Source organism: Procambarus clarkii, chromosome 59 (assembly GCF_040958095.1).
Source record: "Procambarus clarkii isolate CNS0578487 chromosome 59, FALCON_Pclarkii_2.0, whole genome shotgun sequence".
In the NCBI taxonomy this organism is placed as follows: Eukaryota; Metazoa; Arthropoda; class Malacostraca; order Decapoda; family Cambaridae; genus Procambarus; species Procambarus clarkii.
In genome coordinates, this window is record NC_091208.1 from 17,175,055 (window position 1) to 17,187,124 (window position 12,070).

At 47.8% G+C, this 12,070-nt stretch overlaps 1 protein-coding gene across 1 annotated transcript in view; it reads left to right on the forward strand.

Moving 5' to 3' along the window:
* Positions 1-2,238, forward strand: part of LOC138353728 (uncharacterized) — an 11,313-nt gene extending 9,075 nt beyond the window's left edge. Inside the window, exon 3 of the mRNA XM_069307114.1 lies at positions 1,967-2,238. Coding sequence (XP_069163215.1) covers positions 1,967-2,238 — 272 coding nt within the window. The remainder of the gene's footprint in view (positions 1-1,966) is intronic.
* Positions 2,239-12,070: the final 9,832 nt, after the last annotated feature.

The window sequence follows — 12,070 nt, forward strand, 5'->3', positions numbered from 1 at the left end:
AACCCAGACAATTAACATCAAGAGGAGACTTACCTCAGCCCAGTGCCCAGCACAGAGAGAACCTCACATTCTCACAGGCCCAAAACCCAGACAATTAACATCAAGAGGAGCCTTACCTCAGCCCAGTGCCCAGCAGAGAGAGAACCTCACATTCTCACGGCCCAAAACCCTGACAATCCCGTGTTTCATGCAGTTAGTGTCACAATATACCCCTGGAAGAGGGGGGCAGACAACTAGCGTGGGACTACACATGTGCATCTACCCAGAATGAAATAAGTACATACAACTGGATGGACAATACACCTTGGTTCCCATAGCATCTGAGACGCTTGACCTCTTGGGGTCGGGGTGCTTCCAGTTTTCTCAATTGGGTTCTAGGCTCGCTCAAATTACCGGAGACCCAAGATCTGCTAGTTTCCTGTTTCAGCGAAACAGTGTGGCGGTCCAGAGGGGAAACGCCGTTGTCCTCGGTTACTCCCCTAGAAACTCAGGAGCTTCAATCCCTGGAAACACAAACCGTAACTGTCTCTATTTTCCGCTTGTTACAACTTGTAATAAAGTTGTTACATCTTGGCTTAACGTGTTTATGACGTATTAGAACGTTGTTACAACTTGCTATATTGGTTGTTATAACTGGTTAGGTGTTAAAACTTGTTCGAACGTTGTACCAACGTCGTAGTTTCGATGTGTGTTTGGCGGGAAGAGGTCCATAATATGTCATTGTATTCACCAACGTGTAACTTACAATCTTTAAAATATCAAATAAATCATTAAAAAAATACTAAAAAGAGGGGTGGTAGGACAAAAGAACATGAAAATACATTGTGTAGGCCCACAAAATCACCTCTAATGCTGTGTGTGTGTGTACTCTTCTCCGAGGCTGTCTCCCCTTTCTGCATGCCAGAGGTGCTTCCCCCCCTCTCCCCCGCAATATATAAAATTGTTTGTTATTGTGTGAACTGACAGTACGATAACTATAACCTTTATCAGTACGACAGTTTAATGCCTCCAACACGCCAACTGAAAACGGGATTTGTTGGGGGGGGGGGGGGGGGGGCACATCAACAAAGTCACTCTGGGTTATAATGGACTTCAAAACCTGGCGGGGGCGCACGACGACATAAACCAGTTTCACAACCAGTTTTATAACCAGTCCAGGGGAAACGACCAGAAGGAATGGTATGAGGCTTGACACCTAAGGGGGGGGGTGGAAGGGGGGGGGAAGGGGGATGTGGGGGGTGTAGAAGGGGGGTGTGGAAGGGGGGGGGGAAGAGGGATGTGGGGGGGTGTGGAAGGGGGGGGAAGGGGGATGTGGGGGGGGTGTGGAAGGGGGGATGTGGGGGGGGGGTGTGGAAGGGGGGGTGTGGAAGGGGGATGTGGGGGGGGTGTGGAAGGGGGGTGTGGAAGGGGGGGGAAGGGGGATGTGGGGGGGGGTGTGGAAGGGGGATGTGGGGGACTTAATAATAGCAGTTCGTTATATCTGGTGTACTGGGCCTAGCTGTGCATGCGTTAGCTCTTGAGCCTCTCACCTTCCAGCTTCCCTGGCTTTGGGCTTGTTGTTCTTGCTCGGAACTATTCGATATGTCGTGATCATGTTTCATCTATTCTGTCACTTCTCAACTGTGGTTAGGATCTGGTTCCTCATCTCCTCCTCGGAGGCCAGACCTCGCAGCGCTCTATGATGATATAGATGGAGAAAGAGGGAGGGAATGCTGTAGGGAAGGTGGGGAATGGTGAAGATTCAGGGGGGTGGGTGGGGAGGAATGGAGATGGAGAGGATTTTCGTCTTGTCACATTCTTCTAAAAAAAAAACTTTGCCTCTAAAAACTTTGCTTAAAAGATTTGGCCAGAGTAAGGCGGCCTCGGCATTCCTCAGCTCAGCTATGTCTCAGGGGAGAGTTATTTATTGATCAGCGTTAGAAAACGGGCTACAGGTTCCTGTGAAAATAGAGCTCCCTTCAAACAGCTGTTGGTGGAACAGCTGTTGGTGGAACAGCTGTTGGTGGAACAGCAGTTGCTGGAACAGCTGTTGGTGGAACAGCAGTTGCTGGAACAGCTGTTGGTGGAACAGCAGTTGCTGGAACAGCTGTTGGTGGAACAGCTCTTGCTGGAACAGCTGTTGGTGGAACAGCTCTTGGTGGAACAGCTGTTGGTGGAATAGTTCTAACTGCAGCAGGTGTGTATGGAACTTCTCACACCTGCTGCACACAACTCCTACTCCAACTACAAAGCCGTTAAATGGAACAACTAAATCTTGCAGCATCTCAGACCTCGAGGAAAACACAGTTGCGACACCAATGTGGATCCAAGGATTAAATTCCATTTACGAGCAGTGTCCAGACGAGAAGAGAAGGCATCAAATAAACTTTTTAAATTTCGCTCAAATCAAAACGATCTGAGACGAAAGAACTTCAAAAAAAAGTTCAACAACATTCCAATCTTGATCACAGAAAACGGCATCCCGTTCTCTATAGGTCATCTCAAACGACACTTTTTTGAGTTTTGATCACAACGAAAATGTTATATGAATGTTGTTGTGTTGCTCGTCACTGGACCTCGTGGCAACACTGGTAACGAGGCACTTTTCTCTTGCTAAGTGTTGTTGCACTTTTCTCCGATCAGCTGATGGTTGCTATGGTGATGGGGACGCCAGATAATGTAAACAAGAAGTTTGGATCAGCTGATTGAGTCTCGACAGAACGGTTGCTTGTGTGCTTGGAACACACACACACACACACATATATATATACACACACACATACACACACACACACATACACACACACACACACATACATATACGCACGCACACACACACACACACACACACACACACACACACACACACACACACACACACACACACACACACACACACACACACAAACAAACAAACAACAGCGGGTTCGAATCCCCAGACAATCTTCCTCCTTGGAGACAAACACCTTGCATGGCCTAGGAGACCCAGGCCTTAATATCTCCCATTGAAAGTAGAAAATAGGAGACATTATTACAAACCTTCGCCTCCAGGCGCCGGCGTGAAACAATGGGCAGAGTTTCTTTCACCCTATGCCCCTGTTACCTAGCAGTAAAATAGGTACCTGGGTGTTAGTCAGCTGTCACGGGCTGCTTCCTGGGGGTGGAGTCCTGGTCGAGGACCGGGCCGCGGAGACACTAAAAAAGAAAAGCCCCGAAATCATCTCAAGATAACCTCAAGATAACCCATACATATACCAAAACCTCCACAGCTCCTACAGAGATAAGGTTCAAGTATGTTTATTAAGATAAGAAATACATCTCAAAGAGATAGAGTAGCTTAGGCTATTTCAAAACCACCTAAGATAAGGTTCATCTTCAGAAATTTGATCAAACCATATTTTATCTTCATTCGCTAATCAAAAGGCTTGGGTCCCAGGAGCTGAAGCTCAATACAGGTATGTACACGACGACTCATAACATTTGCTTTAGTTAAGAGGTTAATCAGTGACCATGTGATGACAGCATGACCATTTTCCCTCTAAATGCTGTAGCGAAAATTAATTTCAAGAATTGGGGCATTTCCGGAGCTAATTAAGGATGTAAATCATAACGAGAACTGCTCTAGTGAAGCGAGAGCAGCGCACCTAACTAATTTACATCCAGTACACTACTCCGACACGCACGCACGCACACGCTTGTCCCAGAGTTACGAGGGATGGGATATGAAGAGCGTCTGAAGGAACTGAACCTTACGACACTAGAGAAAAGAAGGGAGAGAGATATGATAGGGACATATAAAATACTCAGGGGAATTGACAAAGTGGAAATAGATGAAATGTTCACACGTAATAATAACAGAACGAGGGGACATGGGTGGAAACTGGAAACTGAGATGAGTCACAGAGATGTTAGGAAGTTTTCTTTCAGCGTGAGAGTAGTGGAAAAATGGAATGCACTTGGGGAACAGGTTGTGGAAGCAAATACTATTCATACTTTTGAAACTAGGTATGATAGGGAAATGGGACAGGAGTCATTGCTGTAAACAACCGATAGCTGGAAAGGCGGGATCCAAGAGTCAATGCTCGATCCTACAAGCACAAATAGGTGAGTACACACACAAGACGATGCCCAGTAGGCTGAGGAATCTGTACACCAGTTTATTGACAGTTGAGAGGCGGGACCAAAGAGTCAAAAATCAACCCCCGCAAGCACAAATAGGTGAGTACACACACACACATACACAGACCTACTACAGGGGTCTGGTAGCGGAGTGAACAGCGCGCGGGACTCGTAATCCTTTGGCCCGGGTTCGATTCCCGGAGCCGGCAGAGACAAATGGCCAGAATTTCTTTTACCCTGATGCCCCCCTGTTACCTAGTAGTAAATAGGTACCTGGGCGTTTGACAGCTGTCACGGAGCTGCTTCCTGGGTGTGTGTAGTAGTTAATATTATTAGTTATTAGTTAATATTAATATTTATATAATACTATAAAAAATAGTAGTAAGATTTTCAATAATAATAATGTCCCAAGACAGAATGATGCTTCGAGAGACAGAGAGATGTGGAGGCTGGCATCTCAGCATCCTCTAAGATCACCCTCCTAAAATCCCCACAAGATGTAGATGGGACTACGGGATCACCATAGCCCGTGCTACTTGGAACGTTTCGTTCCAAGTAGCTGCATCTTAAACCACATCTTAAAACAACATTTCCCCTCGATAGTTTACATAGGAATATTAGCTAGGAGTTCACCCCCCCCCCACCCCCTCCCCCCTCCCCCCCCCCCCTCCCCCCCCTCCCCCCCTCCACCCCCCCAAACTTCAGTCAACTCACTACATTTCTTGACGCTACCGAACACGAACGTCAATATTGCGGTGGTTTAGGGACGTTAAAAACCACCGCAATATCGACGTTTCTTGGCTTTATGGCACCGTGGCTTGAGGATAGTTATCAACGTGGATTGATGAGGGTTATGGCAACTTGACTTGAGTATGGCTATAGCCAAGTAATTTGGCTACAGTTATGGCAACAAAGGCTCGGGGAAGGTTATGGCAACTTGACTTGAGTATGACTATAGCCAAGTAATTTGGCTACAGTTATGGCAACAAAGGCTCGGGGAAGGTTATGGCAACTTGACTTGAGTATGACTATAGCCAAGTAATTTGGCTACAGTTATGGCAACAAAGGCTCGGGGAAGGTTATGGCAACTTGACTTGAGTATGACTATAGCCAAGTAATTTGGCTACAGTTATGGCAACAAAGGCTCGGGGAAGGTTATGGCAACAGCTGACGGGGAGGGAAATGCACGATATGGCACTATGTCACCCCTGGCGGCTGGCACCATCTGCGAGAACTGTGTCAATAATGCTGTCTTGATAGCTCGTGTGTGTGTGTGTGTGTGTGTGTGTGTGTGTGTGTGTGTGTGTGTGTGTGTGTGTGTGTGTGTGTGTGTGTGTGTGTGTGTGTGTGTGTGTGTGTATTCACCTAGTTGTGCTTGCGCGGGGGGTGGGGGAGTTGAGTTTCGGCTCTTTGGTCCCGCCTCTCAACTGTTAATCTACTGGTGTACAGATTTCTGAGCTTCTTGAACGTGTGTGTGTGTGTGTGTGTGTGTGTGTGTGTGTGTGTGTGTGTAAAAGAGAGAGAGAGAGAGAGAGAGAGAGAGAGAGAGAGAGAGAGAGAGAGAGAGAGAGAGAGAGAGAGAGAGAGAGAGAGAGAGAGAGAGAGAGAGAGAGAGAGAGAGAGAGAGATATCCCCCTCCCCCTGTCAGACCTCTTCAATTGGCTCGTTCCACACTTACGATCGACATTAATCCTCCTTCACCCACTTGGTGTATACATCTTAAGATGTTCGTATCCTTTGGCGATGCTTCTCACCCTTGGCCCGACCTCTCCTGCTCTTCCCTGCGGTGCTATGCAGTCGTCTAATCTCCAATCCTCTGCCTTCTAAGACAGAAATCATTTTCCCACTATTTATTGGAAGATTAAAGCCAAGTGTTCACTCAACACCCATTCGCAGTCACAGTCCCGTCCTTGTGGTAGGTAAGTCCACTACGGGATCACCTTATCCCGTGCTACTTGCTAGTTTTTGTTCCCAGGAGATGAATTTAAAAACAATACGTAAGGAAATGATAGTGACGACGTTTCGAATCCATCTGGAAGTCGAAGTATTCACTGTGTGTGTGTGTGTGTGTGTGTGTGTGTGTGTGTGTGTGTGTGTGTGTGTGTGTGTGTGTGTGTGTGTGTGTGTGTGTGTGTGTGTGTGTGTGGAAGGGAAGGAGGGGGAGGGAAGGAGGGGGAGGGAAGGAGGGGGAGGGAAGGAGGGGAGGAGGCCAGAAGATGGGGAGGAGGTGGGGGGAGGGATGAAAGTGATATACAACCAGCTTACAGGAAGGCATTAAATATAACGGCACATGCAGTCCCCCCCCTCCCCCTACCCCCATACCCCTCTCCCCTCCTCTCTCTCTCTCTCCCCCTACCCCTCAACATCCCCCCCACCCCCTCTCTCCTTACCAAGACGTACAGTATATTCAGAAACGAGCACATTAAACCTCTACTTCACGAGCAGAACCTGTAGGGATATCCTGTTGTGACCTTAGTAAACTCTCTCTCTCTCTCTCTGTCTCTCTCTCTCTCTCTCTCTCTCACACACACACACACACACTCTCTCTCTCCCTCACACTCTCTCTCTCTCTCTCTCTCTCTCTCTCTCTCTCTCTCTCTCTCTCTCTCTCTCTCTCTCTCTCTCTCTCTCTCTCTCTCTCTCTCTCTCTCTCTCTCTCTCACTCTCTCTCTGATCAGCTGATCGAATAACACGTGACACAAGTGTAAACAAACGCGAGTGTTGACACTGATCAGCTGAGCGTGGCGACACACCACGACCCAGAACGACAAGGAACACGACCCAGAACGTCGAAGAACACGACCCAGAACGACGAGGAACACGACCCAGAACGACAAGGAACACGACCCAGAACAAGGAACACGACCCAGAACGACAAGGAACAGGACCCAGAACAAGGAACACGACCCGGAACGACAAGGAACACGACCCAGAACAAGTAACACGACCCAGAACGACAAGAAACACGACCCAGAACAAGGAACACGACCCGGAACGACAAGGAACACGACCCAGAACAAGGAACACGACCCAGAACGACAAGGAACACGACCCAGAACGACGAGGAACACGACCCAGAACGACGAGGGACACGACCTAGAACGACGAGAACACGACAGAACAAGAAACACGACCCAAAACGTCGAAGAACACGACCCAGAACGACGAGGAACACGACCCAGAACGATGAGGAACACGACCCATAACGTCAACGAATACGACCTAGAACGACAAGGAACACGACCCATAACGTCAAAGAACACGACCTAGAACGACAAGGAACACGACCCATAACGTCAAAGAACACGACCTAGAACGACGAGGAACACGACCCAGAACGAGGAACACGACCCAGAACGAGGAACACGACCTAGAACGAGGAACACGACCCAGAACGAGGAACACGACCCAGAACGACGAGGAACATGACCCAGAACGACGAGGAACACGACCTAGAACGAGGAACACGACCTAGAACAAGGAACACGACCTAGAACGAAGAACACGACCTAGAACGAAGAACACGACCCAAAACGACGAGGTACACGACCCAGAACGAGGAACACGACCCACAACGAGGAACACGACCCACAACGAGGAACACGACCTAGAACGAGGAACACGACCCAGAACGAGGAACACGACCCAGAACGAGGAACACGACCCAGAACGAGGAACACGACCTAGAACGAGGAACACGACCCAGAACGAGGAACACGACCCAGAACGAGGAACACGACCTAGAACGAGGAACACGACCTAGAACGAGGAACACGACCCAGAACGAGGAACACGACCTAGAACGAGGAACACGACCCAGAACGAGGAACACGACCTAGAACGAGGAACACGACCTAGAACGAGGAACACGACCCAGAACGAGGAACACGACCTAGAACGAGGAACACGACCCAGAACGAGGAACACGACCTAGAACGAGGAACACGACCCAGAACGAGGAACACGACCTAGAACAAGGAACACGACCCAGAACGACGAGGAACACGACCCAGAACGAGGAACACGACCCAGAACGAGGAACACGACCCAGAACGAGGAACACGACCTAGAACAAGGAACACGACCTAGAACGAGGAACACGACCCAGAACGAGGAACACGACCTAGAACGAGGAACACGACCTAGAACGAGGAACACGACCCAGAACGAGGAACACGACCTAGAACAAGGAACACGACCTAGAACGAAGAACACGACCTAGAACGACGAGGAACACGACCTAGAACGAAGAACACGACCTAGAACGAAGAACACGACCCAGAACGACGAGGAACACGACCCAGAACGAGGAACACGACCTAGAACGAGGAACACGATCCAGAACGAGGAACACGACCCAAAACGACAATGAACACGACCCAGAACGTCGAGGAACACGACCCAGAACGACGAGGAACACGACCCAGAACGAGGAACACGACCCAGAACGAGGAACACGATCCAGAACGAGGAACACGACCCAAAACGACAATGAACACGACCCAGAACGTCGAGGAACACGACCCAGAACGACGAGGAACACGACCCAGAACGAGGAACACGACCCAGAACAAGGAACACGACCCAGAACGAGGAACACGACCCAGAACGACGAGGAACACGACCCAGAACGACGAGGAACACGACCCAGAACGAGGAACACGACCTAGAACGAGGAACACGACCCAGAACAAGGAACACGACCCAGAACGAGGAACACGACCCAGAACGACGAGGAACACGACCCAGAACGACGAGGAACACGACCCAGAACGAGGAACACGACCTAGAACGAGGAACACGACCCAGAACGACGGAAAACTGCACCTACCACCCCCACACAGGTCAAAGGTCACGTTCCTCAATAGCAAATGTAGGTCAAAGGTGGCCCATTCCTGAGCAAGGCCCCAAGAAGGTCAGTCGACAGTGGGCCGGGAGCCAAGAGATGCTGAGGTAAAGGTCAGAGGTCAGCGGGCCTCCCTTGTGTAATATGGAGATTTCCAATGGTGCCACAACAGGACTCTTGCTGCCCGTCTCCTCTGGTGGCACCAGGCACCGCAGCCCCACTTTAATGGCACTCTCTCTCTCCTCCTCCTCCTCCTCATCTTGTACCATCTCTTCTCGTGTTCACTTCTTTAATCTCAATTATTTTTTTCTTACCATTCTGAATCTCTCTCTCTCTCTCTCTCTCTCTCTCTCTCTCTCTCTCTCTCTCTCTCTCTCTCTCTCTCTCTCTCTCTCTCTCTCTCTCTCTCTCTCTTTCTCTCCCTCTCTCTCTCTCTCTCTCTTCTCTCCCTCTCTCTCTCTCTCTTTCCCTCACTCTCCCTGCATACACAAACACGCAGGCTCTCAAAACGTTGTTAAAAACTCTTAACTGGCAAATAACATCACGCTTATATATATATATATATATATTGTGACGATAATCTCCTTCAAGAGATTGAGCCTGCTCTTCCCTCCATAATTACGTCTTCACAATTATATAAAAAGACTATGGAAGAAATGTCCAACAACGACAACAACACCAGCAAGGCTTGCCAGGGTGAGCAAAAACGTATGCAGCCAGCCACCTGTTCGAACTCCAACCACCAAACTACCCGTTGATCGCTACGGCTCCGCTGATTGGTCGCCGGTCTGGCTGCACCTGCCTCGCCCCCCCCCCTATACTACCTGATGTCTGGGGTCGCCCCAACATCAGTCCTCAGAATGTTCAGTGCTTTCGTGGCCAGCACTCCTCCCAGCTAGACGTTAGCGTGTACTGAGAGAGGTGGTGGCTTTAAGCCAATATTCCAGCACCTCCCACTTAACTTTGTGTTGCACTTCTTGTTATTTTGCCTTAACGTAACCTTTCATTGTGTTATTTAATTATTCTTATTATTTTGATTGATTTTATTATAAGAATTTGTTTGTGCATTATTTTCATGTTTTGATTTATTTAACGTCATTAAAATTTCATTGTTAAAGTTTACTTGTGTTTTGTGTGTCTTCTCCTTACCTTACCACAGACGAAGTTCCAGTTTTTCTATTTTTTTTTATAACTATGTGACGAGGCCATACCCCTAGCCTTAAACAGCCGAACACCAACGCGTTACCGTCACAAGTTATATGGGGGCCTGTCCTAGGAGCTTCACTCAGGTACTGGTGCCAAGTGGTAATTTATGGTAAGCGTATTTAACTTTGTTAACGTAGCTTTACTATTTTTCATTCAATTTCATTTTTATAAGGTGCGGTGTATTGTGCATTACGAGAGTAACATTAGTGAAGGTGAGACAACTTTGGATTACGTGGTGACTGTAGGCCGCAGTCATACTCTTAATTGGTCATCTCTCCCTCCTTGTTATTACTCGTGTTTACCATCTATGTCCCTTGAATATTTCTCATTCTGACAGATCATATTGGTACCCTGGTACTGTGGTCTGCCCCGGGTCAAGAGTACCCAATCTTCTGCAATCTGACTGTAGGAGGACAAAGAGGGCCATAGTTCCTCTAGCTCGAACTTTAGTTGCTGAATTGGGACCTCAGCAGCAGTTCTCGTCACCAGTTGACACCTCGCACCCCTACACGTCAGTCAGAGATGATGATACATACAACGGTAGGGAATTAGCTTATTTTTTCAGAGCACAAAAGTTCGCTAATTCTGTAAGTATCATATTAAATTCAGTGGGAAAAACTTGCTTTATGTCCTATAGAGACTTGGCAAGGTATGCCTACATCCTTGGACTACCAATTTTACTTTTGAAGCATTTAACTGTTTCACTTGTTTTCGAAACTTAGTTTCATTTGTTAGTAGGATTTTCTTGCCCTTATTCTCTTACATGAGTACCGGGTACAAGATTTCCTGCGCCCTTGATTTAATTTAATCATTTAATATCTTTCACTTAACGTTAATTGTTAAAGATCACACAGGATAGGTACCAGTTGCCACGTTGTCCTGTTTCTGACATTTCACTATTGAATATTCGTGTACCTTTATTTGCTAATTTCACCATGTTTCGTCTCCAAACTTTCCGTGCAAATCCAGCAGGTGAAATAGGGACTTTAAGTCGTGCCAAGAGGACTGAATTACAAACTCTTGCACATGAGTATCAACTAGAAGTTCCCTACCAAGCCAACAAAAATGACCTACACAACCTGTTGCTGGATTACTATTTAGAGCAAGGTAAGATAGACTCTGAAACTCATGAAACTTACTATATTGCAGATAAAACTGATTTGGCAACGATGAAACTCCAATTGGAACTGGCCAAGATTGAACGTGAGCAGCAAAGGGAAGCCCGCGAACAGCAAAGGGAAGCAGCTGCTTTGAGGAGGGAAGAACAAGAACGAGAAATCACCCTCAGAGAACGTGAAGCTGCCTTGAGGAGAGAAGAACACGAACGCGAGGTCGCATTACTCCGTGAACGTGAACGAGTACAGCTTGAAACACTCCAGGAGCGGGAACGCTTACAGCTTGAAACCAAACAACGCGAGTTGGAAATACAACGCGAACATGACAAGCAACAAGCGACTCTGGCTCTAGAGTGTCGTCAACGTGAAATCGCCTTGGAAACTTCACACTTCACTCAACGCCAACAAGCTACTGCCAATCTTCCCGTCAGTTTTAATATATCACATGCAAGTAAGTTAATGCCATCCTTTGTAGAAGCAGAAGTTGATGTGTTCTTTACCACCTTTGAAACCCTTGCTAATCAACTCAGTTGGCCTGTCAACCAATGGGCCACACTTCTCAGAGTCCATCTTACAGGTAGAGCTGCAGTCACACTCAGTACTTTGGCGTCTGAGAATGACTACTACACTCTGAAACAAGCAGTGTTGGACGCCTACCTACTTTCCACCGAAAGTTATAGAAGGAAATTCCGTGACCACCTGAAGGCAAGTACCACTACCTTCCTCGAGTTTGCTAACACGAAACGGAGGTATTTCATGAAATGGCTGGAAGCAGCACATGTCTCTACTTTTACAGAACTCGTCA